At 37.5% G+C, this 25,503-nt stretch overlaps 1 protein-coding gene across 16 annotated transcripts in view; it reads right to left on the reverse strand.

Annotated features, from left to right (window-relative positions):
- Positions 1 to 1,363: 1,363 nt before the first annotated feature.
- Positions 1,364 to 25,503, reverse strand: part of BRD9 (bromodomain containing 9) — a 50,114-nt gene continuing 25,974 nt past the window's right edge. For 6 of the 16 annotated variants that reach the window (XM_072605341.1, XM_072605336.1, XM_072605340.1 and 3 more), the window contains 4 exons: positions 19,783 to 19,821; positions 10,860 to 10,962; positions 3,842 to 4,009; positions 1,364 to 2,308 (listed from right to left, as the gene is read on the reverse strand). In XM_072605341.1, the coding sequence (XP_072461442.1) occupies positions 2,208 to 2,308; positions 3,842 to 4,009; positions 10,860 to 10,962; positions 19,783 to 19,821 (411 nt within the window). In that variant the 3' untranslated portion in view covers positions 1,364 to 2,207. Of the gene's footprint in view, positions 2,309 to 3,841; positions 4,010 to 10,859; positions 10,963 to 12,974; positions 13,184 to 19,322; positions 19,392 to 19,782; positions 19,822 to 25,503 lie in introns of those variants that run through there. The other 10 variants (XM_072605332.1, XM_072605338.1, XM_072605331.1 and 7 more) reach the window with 5 other exon arrangements.

Here is a 25,503-nt window from a genome sequence, read left to right on the forward strand (position 1 = left end):
TTGGTATATGTGATTAAAGTAGATTGTTGATCCCCTTTTAAGTTGCTTTCCTTAGAAAAGCAGATCTAAGAACCTATTCCAGCAGATCATCCTGGATGTATATCAGGGTGCTTCCTGTTACAGATACTGAGAACATGTGTGCCAACAGAAGCTAAAAAGCATTCTTTTGCCTAGCAATCCAAAATCCCCAGCCAAGTCCAAAATGCTGAAAAATCTGAGGAGAATGAGATGATTTTCATATGGTAGAGAGGCTGGTGATATCTTCATGGTGGCTCCTAAACTTCATTAGATACCATAAATTTTTTAAAAAATTATTTTAAACACTCATTTTTAAACATTTTGAGTTTCAAATTTTCTCCCTCCCACTCCACCCATTGAGATGTCAAACACTGTATCACTTGTACATGAGAAATCATGAAAACTGTGAGATTTTAACAAGCAGTGATTGAGTTGAGTAAAAGAATGAGTTCATTCAGGCTAATGGAGATAGCACTAACAAAAGCACAAAAATGGGACAGGGTGGGCTAAATGTTTTGCAAACCTTAGAGTATTAAATAAATGTTGAATATGACCATAGGGTAGTCAGAATGCACCAACAGACATTTTATAAATTTTCTGAAGGATAAATAACTAGAATAGGATAAAGAAGGGACAAAGGGAGATGAGTGGCTATACTACCTACTTTGTACCTGGCCCAAAACCATTGCTGGGGAAGGAAAGGGCAAAAAAACCAGAATGTGTGCAGAAGGGTAAGATTTCCTTTGACACTGCTACTCTTTCTGTTTACTTTCCCCCAAATACATCCTTCATCCTTCACTCTAGGGAAAGGGTGTTCCCTCCTCATGTCCAACCGTTAACAAAGGGCTTAGCTTATCTGGCCAAAACATTTCTTTTCAAAATCCAGGTAAAGACTCAAATAGACAAAAGCTGCTCCCCTACCCCTGCTCACCTTCATCTCCAGCCCCGGCACATGAGGCTCCTTAAGACTCTGCTCCTGTGCCACGAGATCTCTACTGATTCTCAGAATCACTCTTCCCTTCTGAAATTACACTGTATTTAGCTGTCTGTGTATGTGGTGTTTCTCCTCAGCAGAACGTAAGCTCCCTGAGGCAAAGGACAAGTACATAATTTCTGTCTGTGTGATACTTAATGAACATTCATTGAAATGAACCAAGTTACCTGAAACTGAGGAGTTGTACCAGACGATTTTTAAGGCTTCTTCCACTTGTTAAATTGTATGATTTGATGTCCAGGAAGAAATTCTTATATTGTTTAGGACAAAGATGTCAACAACAAAAAGCAAATGTCAAAAATACATGCTCGATATTCCTAAGACAAAACATCTGCTTCCAAACTCCAAGTATAATTTTTGGCATATCTTTTATTAATTGCTGTATTTACAATATTCTGTAAATATTAACAGTCATCCAGTAAACATATCAAGAATAAAAAAGTCTTGTCACATAAATGCTGAAACTTAACACTTCATTAAAAAATGCAGGAAAATGTACGCTCTTCCAGCATAGTGTCTGTCACTCCTTTCCTATGCATACAGGTTAATAAGACAATAGGATGTGAGTTCCCTTAACTTCAAGTATATCAGCATTTATTAGTAGAGGGGAAGCAACAATGCCACCCACCCACAAAACAGGTTTCAAGTTATTCCCTTTAGGTTTCCAAATCAAATGCCTTGTGAGGACAGGGGAAGGCGTGCATAGAAGGCTTAGAAACTTCATTTTTCAGATTCAAAATAACATATGCTGTTTTAAAATAGAGAATGTGGGAATAAAAATTCTGAAATTGTGTCATCCGTACCACTTCTTGAAGACCTTTGCTTCTCTTGAGGAAAGGAACAGAATGGTACAACACTACTGACTAGAGACAGCTTTTAGGACAGAAATCATGATGCTCAGAAACTGATCAAACATACCTTTATAAACCTGGCTGTAGAACACACCATTTAAATCTTCACTATCCAAGATTCATCTATTACACTATATACAAAAACTGCTGTATGTGGTGTGTTGACATGATATCATGGAGACAATTTCCCCATCCCCCATGGCAGTATAATACAGCTGCTTTCCTCATTCCAAAGAGGATAAAGTGGAAGTCTTTGTCCCTTGACAAAAACTTTATAAAAGCAGTACATGCAATTATTTAAAAAAAGCAAAACACGCACCCCTCAAAAATCCATATCCATCAGATTAATTATTAGTAGAGGTTGCAGGTTCTGGAGACTGAAGGAATTCATAAGGGTCGTGAACCATGTCTTGTTGTTCTCCAACACTAAGATGAGAAGGGCTTCCTGTAAACATGAGGAAAAAATGTGACTGAAGAGATCACAAATTTTCAAGGTTTGTCAACAATATTTTGGTGGCTATGTAGTAATCATGGAATTCCACTTGTAGATCTCCTACATAATATTATTATATTATTCTAAATTAATGACTGCAAAATTCACTGAAAATTAACTTGAGAAAACTATCATCACTCAGTTTGTAAAAGTCATTATTCCCAGCTTTTAAGTAGCAGACAAATATTAAAATAAATCACTCTCTCTAGTGGTAGACTATTCTAGAGTACCCTGAGAGTGTATGAACCAGGTGGAAGAAAAGTGATGAACCTCAGGTACAACAAAGCCTTAAAAAAATAATGCAAGAGAGAAAATGCAGATAGCCAAGCATATGTGAAGCCCTTTGGTCGTGCTCAGAGAGAGCCCAATCCTCAAACCTTTCTGTAGGCCTTGTTTGATAGGAGGCACAAAAGACATTTGTATCTATGACATTGAAGGACAAGAGTGTAGTGACAAATGCCATTACTGTGTATGGGATGCCACTGCATGCCACAAAGGCTGGAAAACAAAAATCCTGAAGCTGTGAATAGGGAAGACTTTGTTTTCTGCAGATTCCCCCTTATTGCAGACTTCAGCCATAGGTAAAATTAAAGATAATTCTCCAGGCAGGCAACAAGAAAGGCAACGTTTGTACATCAGAAGCATTGAGAGTGACAATATCCCTTCATTCACCCAACAAACACTCATCAGACCATACAATACATGATGCACTATGTTAGGCACTTAGGGAGACAGCAAAAACAATGTAAAAGATAAAAAAACACAAAAGCCTTTGATAATTGGACCCCAAACTGGCCAAGTTGTTCATTGACCTCATAAGGTTCTTCTCTGACCACTAGATGGAAATGAAATAAAAATAATAATAGCTGCAGATGCTTATAAGCCACTCATGCACCTATCTCTCTTGATTTTCTCAAGAAGTTTGTAAGGAAAGTATTAAAAATGTTATGACCCTCATCTTATACAAGAGGAATTCAAAATCTCTGAGAAGCCAGATTACTTGTCCATGGACACTTAGTAGTGAAAGGGGCAGAATTTAAATCCAGATCTGATCTGATGCCAAATCTACCACTTTCCACTATTTTCCTGATGTTTAAAAATGGCAATATACAAGTAATTATCACCCAATAAAACCTCTTGAATGTAGACTGCAAATGATTAAGAGACACACATATTGAACTGAGAGGCTCTGGAAGGGCACTTTACCATGGTATAACTCTCTAAGAGTAATCCTCCATAAAGTCTATTGTGTCCTACTCAAATTTTTTGTTGTCATTAACAGCTTTAAGCTGTTGGGTCAGTCAACAGAAAGTTTCTGGCTCTAATTAAATGGCACTACGGATAAGGCTGTCTTAATTCTGTTTCAGCAACAAAAGAATGACATGACTACTCAACCAAACCCAAAATAAGGATCTCCAGGTCCCTGACAGTGAAGGCTTCAGCTGATCAAAGGGTAGAGCAAAATGTTCTTTTGGACCAACTTACCTAGATGATGCTGATCTCTTTCTGAAGTGTTAGAAAGAGAGCTGAGGTTGGAAGATGGCCTGGAGCCCACCCGATCTGTCTGGGCTTCATGAAGATCTTGCAAGAGTTTAGTTGTTTCATCTAAGTTTAAATGGTTATCATCATGGTCAAGCTCCTTCTTCACTTTCCCTGAAAACCAAGCACCACATTGTTACAGCTCTCACAGTCTGGGACCCTATGGTGTTACTGGTACTTTCACCCATTCATTTAAAATGGCACCGTGATGAAGAACCAGGTAACAATGGTAGTGGAACAAAGGTGGGCAATGAGGTAACATATAAAGTAAAAGTTAAATACTTAACAGGAAGGAATAACTGCAAGTTGTCAGAAGTGTGTTTGCGGGGGAGAGACAGGGAGAAAGAAGGACTTTTAATCATTCCAAACATGCTTCAAGTCAAGCAAAATGCCTGAGAACAGAGATTACAATCATTTACTGAAAATATAGCCAAATGCTCTTAGAAGCGAAGAAAAATGTTACACATCTGCAAACTGTCTTGTTTTATGTATCATCATAATTACTAGGCATTATCACTGTCACTCAAAAGGAAGAGAAAAATCATAGCTATTTCCTGAAAGTTCATAAAAAGACCAGTCTTTCCTAGCCTTTTCAGTTTTGCCTTACCACATGGAAATTTGATGAAAGTTTGATATTTTATTTATTTTGTACCAACATCCTGCACTACTGGCCCATTTCAGTGAAAGTTTTTCAAGTCTTCTGACTTTGTAGTACAAATGTAATTACTTTGTTTTTATCTTCTTTCTCACCCTAATGCTTCTTCCTTCCACCAAAGTGGCAAGGGGAAAAGAATGTTGAAGATCTAAAATCCTGAGTAGTCTCTCCTTGCATGCTAGAAAAATTTTGGGCAGTAAAAATCTAGTCAGTATTAATCAAGTTCTTTCAACTCTTTCTCACTGTAATTTTCTTTTGCTGAAATAACTGGAGACACACTGAACATCAGAGGAGTGAGGAAGGGGGTGCCCTAATACAAAGAAAACTCAATCTCCATGTCCTTCAAGATTTCATTAACTCCTATGAGGAAACACCCACAAATTAATTAAAAACACTTAGGTCACCAATGGCTCAGTCTTAGCCTGGCTATAAAACACAAAGAAATCTTCCACTTTCTTCCTTCCAGTGGTAGAAATGTCCTTTAATTACCTCAATAATGAGGCATAATCAAGTGTGCCAACACTTTGTGTATCCCCCTTAATCAAAAGACTCAAAAAACAAGTTAAGTCTTCCTGATCAGTTTTACTAATAACTACTAGGTCTGGGTCAGGATAATAAAAGGAGATACGGATTTCTAAAAACAGGAGATTGAGGAGAGGGGGCAGAGTCAGGAAGGCAGAGTAAAGGCTGGGGCTTGCCTGAGATTTGCTAAATTCTCCTCCAAATGACATTAATATAACAAAAACAACAAGAGGATGGGGAGAAACAATTTTCAAGCCCAAGACAACTCAGAAGGCCCAAAAAAAGTATTCCTAGGAGAGCTCAAAACGAATTTTAATTAAATAAAAGGGGTAGAGGAAAAATTGGGAAAAGAAATGAGAGTGATGCAGGAAAATCATGAAAAAGAGTCAACTGCTTGCTAAAGGAGGCACAAAAAAAGGAGATGAATAGAATTTTAGAAAAGTTTAAAATAAATGTAGACAATATAAAATACTCAAGAGCATACCTGTCAAGACAGAACCAGGAACTATACTGAACTCAATTACAAAACACTTTTCACACAAATAAGGTCAGCTCTAAACAAACGGAAAAATATCAATTGTTCATGGGTAGGCTGAACCAATGTAATAAAAATGACAATTCTACCTATATTAATTTACTTATTTAGTACCATATCAAGCGAACTACAAAAAAATCATTTTGCAGAACTAGAAAAAAGTGCACCTGGAAGAACAAAATAGGGAATCAGTGAAAAAAAATGTGAAGAAAGAAAGATGGCCTTGAAGTATCAAATATCAGACTATTAACAAAGTGGTAAAACAATTTATTAACTGCCTAAGAAATAGTGTGGTGGATCAGTGGAACAGATTAGATTCAGAATATGCTGTAGTAAATGACCCTGGCAATCTTGTGTTTGATAAATCCAAAGACCCCAGCTTTTGGGACAAGAACTCACTATCTGGCAAAAACTTCTGGGAAAACTTGGTATAGACCAACATCTCACTCTTTATACCAAGAAAGGTCAAAATAGGCACATGATTTAGACATAAAAGATGATACCATAAGCAAATTGGTGGAGAATGGAGTAATTTGCCTGTCATATCTATGGATAAGGAAAGAATTTATGACCCAACAAGAGACAGAAAGCACTATGAGATATAAAATAAATAATTTTGATTACATTAAATTAAACCAAACAAAATCAATGCAGCCAAGATTAGAAGGAAACCAGGAAAAAAACCTTTATAGCAATTGTCTCTGATAAAGGCCTCATTCTCAAATATATAAAACTGCTTGCCTTCTCAATGAGGGATAAGAGAAGGAAAAAATATGGAACTAAAAATTAAAAAAGAAATGTCAAAAATTGTTCTTACATGTAATTGGGGAAAAAAAGTACTTAAAGATTCATCTACAGTTAGACTAGATTGCTGTTCTCTGTTTAAAATTAGTCAGCTGTGTTAATTTTATTATCAGCACTGCCCCACCGTATTCCATCTCTCTCCATGTCAAAAAGGTGACTAAGCCTAATGACTTTTTTTCTCATTCCCCTTTTAGAGAACTAATATGTTAAGTAGAATCTGCCTTACAATAAGCCCAAACTTGCCACTTCATAACTCCCGCCAATTTTTTTCTGATTCTTGAAGCCTCAGGTTCAAGTAGAGCAATGAATCAGATCTCTCTTCCACATGATAACCCTTCAAATACCCAGACATATCTTAAGCCTTTTTTTAGGCTAAATATGTTCAGTTTCTTCACTATGGCATAATCTCAAGGCCCTTCACACTCCTAGTCACTTTGGTGTGAACACCCAGAACCGAACCTAATATTCCAGCTGTAGTCCAGCTTATCTGCTGTTACCACTCACCAGGCAGTGAGGTATAGGGGGCAGAACATTATAGTTAAGATCAGGAAGATCAGGATTTGAAATCCACTTCTGACATTTAGCAGTTATCTTTCCCTGGGCAAGTCACATCTTTTAAAACCTTCGTCTCTATAAAGTTTCATCTTTAAAATGGACATAATATTAACACTTCACTCACAAGCTCAAAGGAGATAATGTACATGAAGTACTTTATAAAACTAAAGTACTTATATAGACAAACTATTATTATCATTACTCTTTCCAATAATATTATCAAAATCTCCAAAATCTTCGAGTCTTTCTCAGTGTTCCCACTCTCTGACCTCTCAGGAGCTTCAGACATGCTGATCTCTCCCCATGGAGCCTTTCTCTTTCTTTGACTTCCTGTCCAGCACCCTTTCTGGGGCTCTGTCTCGTCTCCTTTGACTCCTCCTCTTAGCCCTGCTCCCATGCATTGGCTGCAGGCATTTCCCAAGGATGTCTTCTCTCTATGCCAATGTGATCTTGCCAACTGCAGCACTAATATCTCCCCTGAACTCGTTTCCCATAAAAAACTGCCTCCTACACAGCATTGCTGGGATGTCTAAAGGTAGCTCAAGCTCAACATGACCAAGCCAACACTCATATTTTTTCCTAAACTTCCTCTCACCGAGTATGATAGGATCATTCTCTACCAGGGTCCCTACTACCAGAGGTTACATTCACACCTCCTCACCCCCTCCCTTTTTCCCTAGTAGACTGAATGGAAATTATCACCAAAACTTGATTGGCAACTTTCTGGTGGACCCAGATGAATGACTTCTTGGTTGCTTAAAAGCCTGACCTTGTGGAATCTGACTCTTCAGACTTAGGAAATTTTAAGGGTCAGTAAGTATTGCCCTGATGAGCAAACTAGTTTCCTCATGGAAATAAAGGAATCATTTACCTCAGTTAAGAGCTATATCCTTATTGAGTATCCTTTCTATGTTTTGGCTAAGAAATTCTCCTTTAACTACAGAATAATTGAGTATCTCATTTCGTTCCTTATCAGATATCAACTATCAGTCTGATATATGATATAGTCCAGAGACAGCAACATGGCTTACACTGGTTGAAATGTGATACCAAAGTGGAGGGCTGCTGGGATCTTCACTAACCCTCCCAAACTCAATCCAAGTCTTTTCTGTCTCACCCTTCCCTCTATGAACACAACCTCTACCTTGAGGCACTTAGGAGCACTTGACTAGACTATTGCAGCAGCCTCCTACCTAGACTCCATAAGGCCAGCTTCTCTTCTTTCCAATTCATTAATCACACAGCTACCCAACTGCTATTGCTAAAACAGATATGCATACTACTTCTGTACTCAAAAATATTTAATGATTTCTTATTGTCTCTGGGATAAAACTAAAAATGTTCTGCTTGGTATTTAAGATCCTTCATAATCTAGTTCTCACCTACATTTCCTGACATTTCATACATTCTCTATTGTGCTCTTTCCATTCCAATAAACTGGACCTACTAGCTGCTTCTTGAAAATGACATTCTAGTTCCCATTTCAATGTCTTTGTCTAAGCTGGGTCCTCCATATCTGGGATGCACTCCCTCCTTTTTTCTTCTTATCTTGTTTTTTTTCCAAAGGAGTTGAATTTCATTTCTACAAAGGCCTTTCTTGATCCCTTCAAGTATTAATGCTTTCAAGTTCTTAAAAAGTTCTTTATTCCACATTTACCTATCTCTTTTCATGTCTCAGCGGAATACAAGTTCCATGTAAAGGTTTTAGTTTTTTGTCTTGTATTCCTGGTACTCTGTACATTAGGTCCTAATATCTGTCGAATTTAATTGAATCAAGGTAAGAGAGAGACAGTTCTCTCTTCAATGTAATTAATAGCCACTTAATTGCTAAATCTACTGAAATTTTCTCAGTCTTCATCCTTTGAACTCTCCTTACCCATGCAGGGGAAGGTGTTGACCATCCTGCTGGATACTCACTCTTTTTCTTTGATAAAAAAAGCTCTCCAGGTTTTCCCCCCACTTCTATGACTATTCCTTCTTAATCTCTTTTGCTGGTTCCCCATTCACATCTTGCCTATAATTATGCTCTCTTGAGTTTCTGTCTCTTCCCTCTTCTTTTTCTACAATGTGCATCTAATCAACTCCCACGGATCTAACTATCACCTCTATTCAAATGACAGAAACCTACATACTAAGCTCCAGGGTTTTCCCTGAGCTATAGTCTTACACCACCAATTACCTATCGGATATTTCAAACCCACTATCCCAGAGACATCTCAAACTCAAAATGTCTACAACAAAATTTATTATTCTTTCCCACAAACCCATCCCACTTTCATTCTCCCAATTTTGTAACTTCACTGTTATCTTCAGCTCCTCAACTTTCCTCACCTCCTATTTCCAAACTAGTTATAAGATCATGCCATTTCTACATCCACATTTCTTGCACACAACTCCTCGTCTTTACACATACAATCACCACCTTAGACCAGACCCTCATCACCTCTCACCTAGACTACAGCAGCAGCCCTGTACCTGTCCTGTCCCTGCCCTGTCCCTGCCCTGTACCTCTTTTTCTTCTAGTCTATCTTCCACATGCTGTCAAAGTGATTTTTCTCAAGTACAGATTTTACTATATTATACTTCAGTAGCTCCCTATTGCTTCTAGGTGTAAAACAAAAACTCTTCTGTTTGGTCTTCAAAGCCCTTCACTACCTGGCTCCAACCTACCCCTCCCCTATCATTTAAACTTATTCTTTGTGTACCCTGTGATATAGCCAAAATGATACATTACACCCCAGCACCAATCCCATGCCTTTGTACTGGCTTTGCATTGTACTCTCATTACCTCTATCTCAAAGATTCTTTTATTTCCTTTAAGATAAATCTCAACTACCACTTTGGATAAGCGTTCCTTGATCGCCCATGGCCAACGTCCTCCCTCCTTATCTTGAATTGAATGGCTTTAAATTTATTTTGTAATTTTCTATTTATTCTGTATATACCGGTGAAAAAAAGCACAAGACATAATATATATCATGAGTTAAGCTGGCTCTAGAATATTCTCAATGACGTGATTTATGCAGGAGAAACAGTAGATGTCAAGACATTATGAGGTAAAATGTAAAAGACAAAACGAGATAAAAGACTGCCCAATAACTAAATACAAAGAACATGAAGAAGAACTTCATTTTGCTGGGTGGATTTTCTACAGAGCTTCAGAGAAAGGTATGGAGGAGCTGTGGTCTGTATCAATGAAAGGATCATAAAATCAGGATTTTTAGAGCTGGGAGGGAACTCAGAGATCATGTACTTTATCCCCCTCACTTTACAGATGCAGAAGCTGAGGCCCAGGAAAATAAAGTGGCTTGTTCAACATCAATACCTACACAAGATAAATCATAGGTATGTGGAAAATCTACATTCTAACCACCTCTAAAAAAACCTCTGAAAAAATGTAAAAGTTCCTTCATATTCTTACAGATTTTCTATTTTTCCAATTAATGAATTCAACGATCATTTCTACACTAATGATTCTCTGATCTATTTATCTAGCCCTAACCTCCAGACTCGTCTCTCCAGCTGCCTATTTGACATCTCAAATTGGTTATTCTATAGACTAGACATTTTAAACTCAATACTCCCCAAACTGAACTGATTATTTTTTCCCCCTATGCTCTCCTCTCTTCCTAACTCTTATTACTGCCACAATTCTGTCAATCACTCAGGCTTGCAATGTAGATGGGGTTAGAATGATGAGTAAATGTTATGAAGGCAACTTATTACTCTGCGGGGAGAAGGCCCATGGTCTAGCTAGCACCAATGGATTTTGGGGGTCCATGGAATGGAGCACAGAGCAGCACCAGCTCCACATACACTAGCCCCTGGATAAACTCTTGTAGACATGCAATACAGAAAATTTAAAAAGAATTCAGCTATTTTAAAAAACTTACCCAATGAACTGAGCATGGAAATATCAAGTGAAACATCAGAATATGACTTCATTGACATAAAGTCCAAAACAGAGCTGTTATTTTCTCCAACTGAATCACCAATCTGTTTGAAAACACAATAAGAAGAGTCATGAAGAACCATATGACACAAACATAAGAACAAAAAAATCGCACAGTATGCTATCCAATGGAGAAAAATGAAATGATGATATATGCTGCTCCAAAGAACTTCAGCCTGATAAATGACTGCTGATATTCAGATGCATGTCCTTGGAGGGCAAGATCTCATGGAATATATTTCAGAAGCAATCTTAGTACCAATGTTTATCTATTTTTGTTTACCACAATCCATTTCAAAGCAGCAACCAAAATTTAGAATTTCCTTATGAATATTTCCAAATTTTCATTGTCTAAGGGTTTTTAATAGGCACATATCAAAGATATCATTTTATGTTTATGCCAAGTTATACCATTTCTAAGCTAATAAATTAAATTTGTGCAGATTGCTTTTCTTATCCCTATGCCACACATTCTCCGCCCCAAGACTGAACATCAGCATAGGGCAATATGCAAGAGACTATGGAAATTTGGAGGAGCCTATAGCCTATGAAATTGATCTTCCTGTTTCAATTCTCTCTCAATCCATCCTTCACAAAGTTGCCAAAATACTTTTAAGGAACAATCCTGATGACCATTCCTTTACTCAAACACCTTTAATGGCTACCTATAGGATAAACTCTTCAGTCTGGCATTTAAGATCCTTCCACAAATTTGGTTCAACCTACCTTTCTAGCTTTCTTTGAACTAACTTCACCTCATATACTCTTAAGTTCTAATCAACTAAATCATCTCCCAAATTCAACATACCAACTCCAACATAAATCACAGCCCTCATGAATGGAATCTACTTCCTCTTCATCTGGGCTCTTAGAAAATGGATCTCCTTAAATTCTCAGCTCAGGAGCCTTCTTGTCTGTAAAGGCTTCCCTAATCTTTTTTTTTTAATTAAATTTATTTATTTTTAGTTTTTGACATTCACTGTTATACAAGATTTTGAGTTCTGAAATTTTCTCCTTTCCCTCCTGTCTCTGCTCCCTAAAATGGTATGTAATCTGATATAGGCTATACGTGTATAATCATATTAAACATATTTCCACATTAGTCATGTTGTGAAAGAAGAATGCAAACAAAAGGGGAAAACCAGGAGAAAGAAATAACAAAAAAGAGAGAACAGTATGCTTTGGTCTGCATTCGTCAGACTTCATAGTTCTTTCTCTGAATGTGGATAGCATTTTCCACCATGAATCTTCTGAGAAGAGTTAAGTCTATCAAAGTTGGTCATTACACAATGCTGCTGTTACCATGTACAATGTTTTCCTGGCTCTGCTCACTTCACTCAGCATCAGTTCATGTAAGTCTTCCCAGGTTTTTCTGAAATTAGCTTGCTCATCACTTCTTATGGAATATTCCATTACATTCAAATATCATAACTTGTTTAGCCATTCCCCAATTGATGGGCATTCATTCAATTTCCAATTCTTGGCCAACACAAAAAGAGCTGCTATAAATATTTTTGTACATGCAGGTCCTTTTCCCTTTGTTATGATCTCTTTGGGATACAGACCTAGTAGGGGTATTGCTGGAAGCAAAGTGTATGCACAATTTTATAGCCCTTTGGGCATAGTTCCAAACTGCTCTCCAGAATGGCTGGGCTGGATCAGTTTACAACTCCACCAACAATGCATTAGTGTTCCAATTTTACCACATCTCTAATATTTATCGTCTTTCTTTTTTGTCATATCAGCCAATCTGATAGGTGTCAGATGATACCACAAAGTTGTTTTAATTTGCATTTCTCTAACCAAGAGTAATTTAGAGCATTTTTTTCATATAACTATAGAAAGCTTTAATTTCTTCATTTTAAAACGGCCTGTTCATATCCTTTGATCATTTATCAATTGGAGATGACTTGTATTCTTTTTTTTTTTTTAACTGGAAATAACTTTTATCATAAATTACATTTTTAAGCACAACAGGCCTTCTTTACATTAAATTGCTCTCTAAGCTATAATTATGTACAAAACCAACATGAATGGGTTTCCTTGGCAGCATTACCAGTCCTTAAAGCTTCTGTCCTTGTTGCCATCCGCTGGAATTTGTTTGGTTGAAGGTTCCTTCCCCTTATAGTCTTAAAGCTCATTATTCCACAGTTTCGTCCTGGAGAAAAACGATGTCAAAGATCTCATTGTAATGCTTCATAAAGTGTACTTCCAGTCCTTCAGTGATGAAGCTTGCAAGGTGGTCAGAATAGTCCTTCTTGTTCTCTGCAGGGAGGATGACAGAGGTGACTTCTGCTGTTTTGGCTGCAGTCATTTTCTCCTTAATGCTTCCTACAGGAAGGATCTTGCCAGTGAGGGACACCTCCCCAGTCATGGCCACGTTCTGCCGAATGGGCTGGTTCATGACCAAGGAGAGTAGTGCAGTGACAATGGTGCAGTCTACACTGGGGCATGACTTGTATTCTTATAAATTTGACTCAGTTCTACCTATATTTTAGAAATATACCTTTATCAGAAACACTGTGTGGCTGTAAAAACTGTTTCCCAACTTTCTGCTTCCCTTTTAATCTTGGTTGCATTGGCTTTGTTTGTGCACAAACCTTTTATTTATTCATTATGCATTTCATAATGTTCTCTACCTCTTGTTTGGTCATAAAATTTTCCGTTCTCTATAGATCTGACAGGTAAACTAATCCTTGCTCTCCTAATCTGCTTATACTATCACCCTTTATGTCTAAATCATGTACAAAGTCTTCCCTAATCTTGTTAGTACTTGCCTTTCATAAATGAACCTATAGTATTTACTTAGCTGTAGACATGTTATAGAATATATGCTCTGAGGCCATTTTCCTATTGGATCCTCAGTACTCAAAACTGCACATAGTAGGCCCTTAATAAATGTTTGTGTAATTGAGCTGATTGCAGAAAGGACTCCATGGAATTTTATACTCTACATTTTTTTTTTTTACATTTATTTACACTACATCATTCAGGCTTACAATCTCAGATTTATCCTTGACAACTCATATTTCCTCCCCTCAGGTGCAAAGCCAGCCAACTGTAGCTCCACAAAATCTCTTGGTTATCTCCCCTTCTCTTCACTAACATGGCCTCAAATTCTAATTGAGGCCCTTATCACCGCTGGCCTTGGTTGTTACAATGAATTCCTAATTGTTCTTCCTATCTCCAGCTGCTCCCCAATGCTGTACCTAGATGCCAAAATGATATTCCTAAACTCCAGGTAAGAAACTCCATACTCATTATACTCTAGCAGCTACCTATTACCTTTCGGACATTTAAAGCCTTCACAGCCTAGCTTCAGCCTCCTCTTTCAGCCTTATTTTCCATTTATTCCTGTCACATAATTGAGTCAGGACAAACTGGCCTTTTTGTTGCCCTTCACAGCTGACAACCTATCTTGTGCCTCCCTGTAATCACACAGGCCTGAGCATGGAATGCTCTCTCTCCTTGCAGAAGCTTCTAAGAATGCTTAGTTTCCTTCCAAACTTAGCTCAAACACTACTGTCTATGCAAATCATTTCCATCAGGCATTAATTCCTCCTCCAAAATTCCTTGTATTTTCTATATAAATTTTTGTGGATCATTTTGTCCCCCCATTAGAACATAAGCTCTTTAATAAGAGGCACTTTTGTATTTCTGCTGTATCCCAGTGACTAGTATGATATCTAGTACAGAGTGAGTGTTTAATAAATGCTTGATGATGAAATGATTTTTAAAATAATGCTCTTAAAACCTTAAAAAACTATACCTGTCCGTATCAGCTAGCTTCATGACTACAAAGAAGTTACACATAGTTAAACAATTTGGGATCCAAGATATACTTATATTCCTAAGCAACACCTGCTTGCATCATCGTAGGGGAAACACCAGCTGGAGAATTAAGAAAGGTTTCACACAGAAGGTGGCACTTAAGTTGAGTCCTCAAGGAATTTAGGGATTCTCTGAGGAAGTGGTGAAAAAGAAGTACATTTTGGATATGAGGGATGGACAGTTGGTATAAAGGTCCCAAGTAAAGAAAAAACAAGAAAACCAGAATTGCTTCACCAAAGAGAACAGGAAGGGTACTTATGTGCAATAAGGCTAAGAAGGTTGTGGAGGGTTTTATAAACAAAGCTTATCTTTGGTCCGAGACATAACAGGGAGCCACCGGATTTTACTGAGTAGGGGAATAATACAGTCAGATTTTAGGAAAATCACTGTAACCAGTATTACATAGGATGGATTGGAATGAGTGAGGAGTAACTAGAAGCAGACAGAATTATTAGGAGGATACAACAATGGTCCAGTCAAGAGATAACAAGGGCCTGAGGTAAGATAGAGACTATGTGAACGGAGAGAAAGCACAGATGGGAAAGATGTTATGGGTGTAGAAACAACTGGATTTGGCAACTCACTAGTGAAAAGATAAGTCAAGATAAGGAGTGACACCAACATTACAAACATGAGTGAATGAAAGGATGGTGGCATCCTTGACAGAAATAGAAAATTAGTAAGAGGGAGATGTAGTGTTGCATTTGAGACGTAGTTTGAAATTTCCAACAGTTAACTACTGATGCTAAAGAGATAGATGAGGACCAGATATATAGATCTGGAAGTCATCAAAGAGATAATTAGACTGACAGGAGTGGATAAGGTAAACAAATGAAAGAAGGTTAAAAGAGAAGAGAGCAGGATCTAAGACAAAATCCTGGAATAACACTCCCAATGAGACAGTTATAATCAGCAAAGAAGACTGAGGAATGGTTGGCTAGTCCAGAAAAGAACCAAAAAAGAGAGGGCCATGAATAAACAGAATGTAGAGGACAATCAGCAATGTCAAAAACTACAGAGAAGTAAAAAAAAAAAATGAAAAGACCACTTGATTTGGCAATCAAGAAATCTTGATAACTCTGAAGAAAACAGTTTTAGCTAAGTAGTCATGCCAGAAGCCAAACTGCAAAAAAGATGAAAAGTAAAAGAAATGAGTATATACTGCTTTTTCTAGGAGTTTGGCTGAGAAAGGGAGGTGAGACATAGACTGAGAGATGTTAGCTCAAGATGATGGTAGAATATTGTGAAAGTTTTTCAGAATGAGGAAGTCAAAACAAGTTTTTAGTTAGGAAGAAAGGAACCAGTACACAGAGAAATACTGAAGATGGGGTGGGGGATGATGGTAAGGGCAATCTGCTGAGGAAGCTAAAAGGGCTGGAAATCAGGGGGTATGAGAATACAAAGAGGCTGGCCTAGATGAAAACCACTTCATCAGACTGTAGTATAGAAGAAGAGAATATGGAATGACATTAAGGGTTTTGAGACATACAGAAAGGAAGAAAAGATAGCTCATGGTAAATGATAATGACGTTCTTTGTAAAGTATAAGCTGAGGTCCTCAGTTGAGCTAATATGAGAAGCATGCACATTATGAGGCTTATTGGTGAATGGACTATGTATGCATTCTAGAGCTTTCAAAAATATCATCTAAATGAACTTACAGAAAGGAAGGCAATTTGTGGACAGACAAAGGTACTTTTGGGGTTTGGTTTCATAATTTTTCTAATTGCAACAATATAAGATTTTAGAAAACCAGGTTTACTTGAGTACAGAAAAAGCAATCAATCCTATTGCTAGACAAATCTAGAGATACACAAAAAAACATCAATATAAAAGTTGTTCTATAATGCACAATATAAATACTCCACGTCCACTTAGTAAAAGCAGCAACTAAGTGTAAGTTAACATTGACAAGGAAGTGGTAGTAACATGCTATGGTGTAGAAATAACAAGCAAATATTTTGACGACTGAAAAGTCAAAGAGCACAAGGGATATGAGTGAAGATCAAGCAATTTTAGTGAAACGGAATAAGTGATTTAAAAAATGGCTGTTTAAGTTTCTGATGCATAAATTAAGTTTGCAGAGTGACAGCCAAGTTACATAACATAGAAGCTAATATATCTGCTGCACTTTTACAAAAAAGAGACAAATGATAAACAAGATTGTTATGAGGACTTTATACAATTTATAGGGTATGTAATGAGCCAATAAGTCTTCAGTCAAACCCTGTATGTCTACAATTCTACATAATAACTGATATTATACACTTATAACAGAACTTAAAAAATTATAGTATTGCTGAATACCTTCTGAAAAATTGAATGTTGCTCAGAATAGTTTTGTGTAAAACAACTAATGGCTCTTAGGATTGTAGTTGTTGTCAGGCTCAAATTTATATATGTATATGGGGTATGTGTGTGTGTGTATGTGTGTCTGTATATTTTGTAAGCATTAAAGCAGTCTAAAAATATGAGCTTTTACTATTATTAACCAAAATGTAATACTGCTGCATACTTGGAAATGATGAAACAGAATGTTAACAGTCATCATGGAGTCAAAAAAAAATGGAGTTTTGAAGAATAAAAAGGTCAGTGTTAACACTGCCCGAGGTGTCTGGCAGCAAAATCATGGAAGTATCCAGTCACCTTGGGAAGGTGTGTGCCATTACTACAGAAGAGCATTTCCCCAGGCAATTCATTAGAAATTATTTCAAGTGATAAATATGCAATCTCTTTCTCAAATAGAAAAATGTAGAAAATGAAAGCACTATCAGTTCAGGGCACAAACTCATTTGTAAAACATTACAGAGAAGGATGTAAAATGAAACACAACAAAAGTAATGCTGGGAAATATGAAAATGGTGTGAAACACAGCTAAGTCAGATCATCCTGACAGTATTTATCAAAGAAAGTGGAAGGACAACAGATAGATAGGAAAAGGGACAAGTTCTGCCCAGTGTCTCCATGGAAATCTATTCTCATCAGCAAAGAGTGTAACTACCACATTTTAATCTTATCACTTCTGTGTTTGATGTAATGTGTGAAGTAATGATGTGACCCTAAGCAAATAATTTAACCTCTAAGCCTCAGTTTCCTCAACTGTAAAATGGGGATAATAACCACCTTCCAGAGTTTGGTAGAGAACTAAATGAGATGATATTTGTCAAAGGTGCTTAGCACAGTGCCTGGCACATATTCCCTTCCCCACTCCCCTCTCCTCCTAGAGAAGCTAGAGTTAGGAATCAAAGAACACGATTATCTTGTAAAGTTAAAGACTAAAGGTGCTCCAAGGACCATGGAAAGATACAAGATATGTCTAAGTATGACCAATGATTTTCACAAAAGTACTGTTATATAAATGGGGAAAAAAGGAGGGTAGATCATGTAATAAGGGTGAGGAATAAAAGATAGCTAGCTTGAATGCTTTACAGGACTCTGTATAATACTAACTTCCCCTTACAATGTGTAGCTCTTCTGTGAGAGATTTACCAGAGGGCTTTTAGAAAGAAAGTAATAAGAATTCTGCAGGACGAGGTGGGTTACAATCTGTGCAGTGATTAGATTCATCAATCCACTGAAGTTTTGTAATTTGATAAGATTACTTTAAAGTGAAATATTCCTTAAAGATTTCTAATATCTTTTGGAAGGCAGTATGACATATTGGAAAGAGTACTAAGCTTGCAGTTAAAAGACTCCAAAAGACCTCGTATTAACTTCTGGTTCTAGCAATTACTAGCGTGGTGACCATTAGCAATTCACTAAACTCAAGTTTCTGTTTCCTCATCTGTAACAAGAAAATAATACTAAAGTATAATCCTGGTCCTGTACTGGCCTTAGCATGTTAGTTAGAGCATCCTATGACAGTTCACCTATACAATGCACTTAGCCACCTATTCTTTTTAGTACAAATGAATTTTATTAAACGCTTATTCTTAAAAATTTATAATGGATAGAATAATCCAGTATCCAATCACAGTTTTCTGGTTGAACTGACTGTGAAGTTTTCAAGTTAGACTACATTTACAGTGTAAAGGATAGGAAACCAGGGTCTAGAAAATATGATCATTTTCAATTAACCATAATATTCAATTAAATCAGAACATGCCATTCCCCAAGCATTCTGGACAAAAAGAACTTCATTTTAATAGCAGAAAGAGGGAGAAAAATGATGGATTTTACTTGAAGAAATGCAATAAAACCAGGTACAGAGATGCCTTAGCTACATTTAAAGTCCAAAGCAGAAATTTTAAAAATTCAAACTCTAGTATAACTTGGAGAGTATAATATCTTCACTCAAAGATACGTATATGTATATGCATCAATATATGTGTTGCGTGCATGCATGTGTGTGTAAACAGAGACGCATCAACACCAGGGAAGTGACTAATAAAAACACTGTATGATACATGCATGGATGATCGAAGTGGTTTAAAAGCTACAGTGACCAAATGGCATTAGGAAATGAAGATGGTCATGAAATAATATTTTGTCTGTAGTGGATGGAGTATGCAACCACCAGACACTCTCTTGCTGGCTTTAAAAAACCACAAGAACGAAAGAACACGCGTTCTTACCATCATTTGTTTGGAGGAATCTGGACAGGTAGGGCGCAATTTGTGCTCATCCTTTATAACAGGTAGGACCTATAGTATCAAAGTCGATACTAGCTGTTAGCATTCTATCCCAAGCCCTCTACCCCCATCTTGTACCGATTATTGGACTCTCCTTGTATCACTCTTCTCTAAGCATGTAGCAACATATCTGGCTTCTGCTACAGTTAATCAAGGACTTTGTTAATGGAAATTCTGGATTTCAAAAGCTAGCATTTGCATTTTACATGCTTCTCCACTGAGGGATAGGGCAAAACAACATTTTGGCAGATCATCTAATTTGACCTGTCAAAATTTTAATTCATTTCTAGGCAAAATAATCCATATTAAGATGTTTAAAAATAGATCTGATCCCAAAGTTGATGTTAACTCTTCCAACTACAACCTGATGGAGGAGCCATTCATTTCCTTCATTATATCATACCTTAATTTCATCTGGTGGCTTCATTGGAATATTCCTCCTCTGGAAGACAAAAACAGCAATAAATTTAGCAACATAGTTGTTCCATGAAAATGACTGAACATTTTGCTCAAGAAAGAGAGTTTACCACTTTTTTTTTTTAAAGCTTTCCAAAAAAAAGGATAGCTTTAGGGGGTACTGAATTGACTGGTGGATGATCACTTCTCTGAGATGTTCTAAGTCAGGACTTCTTAAAATTTTTCCACTTGTGACCCCTTCAGTGCTTCTTAAATTGTGGGGCTATAAGTCTAAATCAGGTGCTTTCCAAAGTTTAAGTATTATGATTCTTCAACCTGACTTTGTTTATATCCTATCATTATTTGTTAATTACCTATTAACATATAGCACTTTAAATTTTGCAAAGTTCTTTACATACATTATCTCATTTGATCCACAATCAGTACTAGAATTTCACTCACATTTTATAGATGTGGGAACTGAGGCTAAGAGGTTAAGTGATTTGACTGTGCTCACTCAATTAAGAGTCAGAGGCTTGACAGAAACAACAGTGTCCTGACTCCAAATCCAGATTCCAATTCATGTCCAGTCCTCATTCTACTGTACTGCAAAACTGTTGCATTAAATCTTAAAATGAATTTCTTTCTATTATTTCTACTAGCAATTACACAAAGGTCAAAGTAGAGAAAAAAGGATACAATTATTATGCCTCTGTCCTCAAGTCATGATGCATGACCCTTAAATCCCATTTACAAGGGTGAAGATGGATATAGTACAAGAAAAAGGAAGGGGAGTACCTAATGTCATTTTTGTAACTTGAAGTGGTAAAAATTAATTAGGATATGGGCCTGACATTGTGGTTCCCAAGCCATGTTCTTAGTGGAGTCTGGAACTCCAGATCAGGAATCCAAAAGAATCTTAAACCATTACAAGATCAGAAATAGTTGAAAGAGGCTCCAAGAATATGACTGTAGGAAAAACTCCCATCAAGTTGTTACTACTAATAATTGTTTATGAAGGTCATGAAAATTTAAGCACTACTTACATGAAAGAGTTAGGTACTGAACAGAGGTTATCTAGCATTGTCAGCTATACATTTGCATCCTCTTAGAAACACATTTTATCTGTCATTTTCTTTAAGATATATTATGAATTTCTTATGATGTTTAACACTGCTGCACATGATTTAAAGCTGTCTACTTAAGGAATGCATTTTAATTTTCTAATTTCTTTAATATGTTTTCTATCCAAGGATTAACCTCACTAAGTGCAGAATAGGCTTGTTCATTAAAAGCCTGACAAATAGATGATTTTTTTTAGCCTTCAAGTACAGCCTAGTGCTGTACTTTCATAATTCCAAGACCTTTTACAAAATTAATATAAATATTCATATTCAACATGTGATCTTTGTCCAGTGACTAAATGACACAATGTTGGAGAAACTGACCACATTGGCATTCGGTGGGGAGAGGTTATAAATGAACCAGAAAACGTGGCTCTTAAAGAGCAATTAAGGGATCTGAACAAGGTATCATTCAATGTCAAAAGGCATTAACAACCACCATTTCATAGTATACTTAATCATCTTACTTTGCAGTGATTATGAGAGCAAGTTGCTTGACTACCACAAAGATAACTGCAACTTATGAATTATTATCTGCTGCAGACGAGATAAAGCAGAAATTATATGAGGCCTTGACAAGATCCTTAAAATTAAGTTATTCTGTACCTTGATGTAAACAAGAAAAGATGACGAAAATGGCTACCAAGTACAATTTAGGATTAACGAATAGGAGACCAAAAGGAGCCTAAAAGGCTCTTGGACAACTCAGAAACCTACAGATAGGCCTTCAACAATTGAACCTTCTACTTTCTCTCCTCTTATTCTTATCTCCTTACAATTCAGCTTCTCACATTGTCATTCTACTAAACGGCTCTCTAATGACCTCTCAGTTGCCAAATCCAACAGTCTTTTCTTAATCCTCATTTTCCGTGACCTCTCTGCTGTCTTTCACACTTTGACACTCTCTCCTCCTTGATCCTCTCTCTCTAGGTTTTCAGGACACTACTCTCTCCTGGCTTTCCTCCTTCCTATCTGATGGCTTCTTCTCTCTCTCCTTTGCTGGATCACGCCCTGTAACTGTCGGTGCCCCTCAGGGTTCTGTCCTCGGTCCACTTCTCCCTCTTGTTATTACTTCATTGGTAATCTCATTAGCTCTCATGGATTTAATTACCACCTCTATGTTGACAATTTTCAATTATTTATCCTGCCCAAAATTCTCTGCTGACTTCCAATTTCTCATCTCCAACTGCCTTTCAGACATTTCAAACTGGATGTCCATCAGACCCCTTAAATTAAACAGGACCACAACAGAATTCACTGTCTTGCTCCCTATTACTCAAACTCACAACCTAGGAATAATCCTAGATTTCTTACTCTCTCTCTCACACTGCCCCCTCCCACCAATATCCAATACGTTGCAAAGGCCTGTCAATTTTACCTTTTCAAAATCTCCCAAATACATGTGTATAGTCATGCAGAACAAACTGCAACTTTACCCCTAGCCCTCCACCTCCCAAAGCAGAAAAAATGTTTCAAATTGCACTCTATGTTCCTCAATTCTCCATTTTCTCCTCTCCATTTTCCATCAGCAGCGCTGCTTGGTTTCAACTCCATGAAACATAACACCCCACCCCACTTTTCAGTTTTTTTTGTGACTTGTTGTCTCTCATTAGATTGTAAGCTCTTTGAAGGAGGGTGTCTCCCTTTTTCCTATTTATATCATTTAGCTATGTCCCCAGCACATAGTAAGTAGTTAATAAATGTTTAGTGATTGGGGGAGCTGTGAACTCATCCAACATTTGGAAAGCAACCTGGAAATTTTGCAATTCAATATGGCTCCAAAAGGCCATAAAACTGTGCACACCCTTTGATCCAGCAATATCCTTTCCTTCCGACTTCCCTGCTGGGTAAGACAGATTTCTACACCCAAGTGTGCATGAGTGTGAGTGTGTGTATGTATTCTTCCCTCTTTGAACCCATTCAGATAAGAGTGAGTTTCAAATATCACCTGCCACTCCCATTTCCTTTTTCACTGTAAAAGCTCTTCTATGTCTCTTTTATGTGAATTTTCCTTATTCTTTCTCTACTTTCCTTTTCTTCCAGGGCATCCTTGTTTTTGAGACCATGCCAACATAAACAACTCACACCCCATATCCTTTTCTATGTAGAATCCTAACTCTAATGATGACTAATAAAGTTCTTAGGGAGTTACATGTATTCTTTCCCATGCAAAAATGTAAACAGTTTAACTTTATTGATCTCTCTTTTTTTAATGCTTCTCTTGAGTCTTATGTTTGAATGCCAAATTTTCTATACAACTCTGGTCTCGTCATTAGGAATTCATTAGGAATGCTTGAAAATTATTCTATTTCATTATCCATTCTTTCTCCTTGAAGGATTATACTCCATTCTGCTAGCTCCTTTGCCTTCTACAGTATTATATTCCAAGTCCTCTGCTCCCTTAACGTGGAAGCTGCTAAATCTTGTGTGATCCTAATTGTGACTTCAAGATATCTGAATTATTTCTTTATGGCTGTTTGTAATATTTTCTCTTTAACCTGGGAGCTCTGGACTTCGGTTATAAAATTCCACGTTGGAACTGCTCAGAAATGCATAAGGGCAACAGAGTTTACAAACAATGCCCAAGTCCTACATCCAGAGCCAGAAAAGGGTCCCTTATAATCTCTTTCTATCCAGCTGACCAACTCCCTTGCCAACCCTGGGATGAGAACTTCCAATGCTGCTGTCACAGCCATAGTCTCCAAGACCCACAGCTAGTGTGGTCATTGCATGTGTTCCCAAGTGTCACAGACCTTTCTCACTGACTTCCTAAGTTGTCTTGGACTGGAGAAATGTCTCATCCTGACATTTTGCTGCCTCTGCTGCTCTAGCACTCAAATGAAGGCATTATTTTAAAGTTATTTGGAGGGGAACGTTAGAAATGTTTGGCTGGGTTGCTGCCTGTCCACCACCTTGGCTCCACAGTTTAAAACCATTTTTGTTCTTTTTAAAAAAAATTCTTTCTTCAAATCTTCTGAGATTTCTTATTGGACTTATGTCCACTCTGCATCTGTCTTTGATGCTTGGTTTGTAGATATTTTAAAATCAATGTCTTCTATGTGTATGGTCTTGTGCTACCTTGTCACTACAACAGCTTCCATGGTTGTTCTATTTAAGTTTTGCCCATTCTTTTAGTCTACTTCTTGGCTTTGGACTTTATATCAGAGTTTGGCTCTGCACACTTCTGGGGAGCATGTATGCCTGAGCTTCTATCTTTTTATGTCCTGCTGCTTTCACAGTTTAGTCTGGGGGATTGCAAGTTTCTGGCAAGGTGGTGTGATCTGGGGAGTTTGCTTACCACTTTTCTGGTATAATCTCTGTTAAGTTCCTGACCCAAGTTTGGGCCTGTTGAATTGTGTACAATTCAGTTTCGGTAGACTGCTGCTGAATTCAGTCACTGTTCACCTCCTGAGAAGTTCTGTAGGTTCAGGGTGACTGATGTTCCTCTGCAAGCTAATTTGCAGGGCTAATGGTTAGAACTGAGTACCCCCTCCGCTCTTAGGTTTAGAACCACACAGCTAAGTTTCTGGAACTTGTTACTTGCTTTAGACACAGCTGGGACCTCTGTTGCTTGTAACCATTCATCTCTGCCCTAGAACTGGGACCTACAACTTGGTTATGAGTGACAAGAGCTGCCAGCTGGCCCTCATTCCTGTTCTCAGTACTTTGTCAGGAGTTCCCAGAGATGATCTGCCTTGGTGCTTACAGCCTTGATGTTCAATTCTGGCTTCCTTACCCATCCCTAGATATTAGAATGATTACCCATTACTGCTGTTGTGTTCCTGGCCAGCCCTGCTCCAGTGCCCTTAGACTTCTCTATCTTCCTAAGCTGCCCTGGGCTAGAAAAATGACTCATTTTGACTTCTTAGTTTTTATGATCAGAGGTTAGTCTGACATGTTATCTAATTTTTTACGGAGGATGTGTATTAGCTGAGCTGGGTAAAAATCCTGACTCTCATTCTACTGTCTTGATTCCACTCTTGTAAGTGACCTTCTACAGCAGACCACATCTACTATATGGTGGTACATCATGCAACAACAACAAAAAAGAATTACAAAAGAATAAAAACTACAGGCAACCTAAAGAGTACAGAAAGATGGTATGTATAAATACACTGCAGTATACTGGCAATGACAAAGTGAATTTGAGAATGCAAGTAAGAGATATCAACAAGACATGTGACTAGAAAAAGAGAGGTGGGGGTGGAATAGGGAGTAAATAAACATGTATACTGCACCTATACTGTGCCAGATACTATGCTAAAATCCTTTTATAAATATCACTCACTTGACCTTCACAACACTTCAAAGGAGGTGCTATTATTATCCCCATTTTATAGGTAAAGAAATTGAGACAAATACAGATTAAGTGATTTGCCCAGGGTGACACAGCTAACAGTGTCTGAGGCCAGATCTAAACTCAGGTCTTCCTAACTCCTAGCCCAGCACACTATTCACTATGCTACCAGCTGCATCCAGTTATGGTGGGAGGCTACAGAATAAAAGCCAGTTCAGGCTGGCACAACACTTGGCCCACAGGCTACTACTCACGGCCACATGCTGCTTGAAGCCCTCAAAAGGATTTCAGGTGGCCTGTGAAAAAT

This window comes from Notamacropus eugenii, chromosome 4 (assembly GCF_028372415.1).
Source record: "Notamacropus eugenii isolate mMacEug1 chromosome 4, mMacEug1.pri_v2, whole genome shotgun sequence".
In the NCBI taxonomy this organism is placed as follows: Eukaryota; Metazoa; Chordata; class Mammalia; order Diprotodontia; family Macropodidae; genus Notamacropus; species Notamacropus eugenii.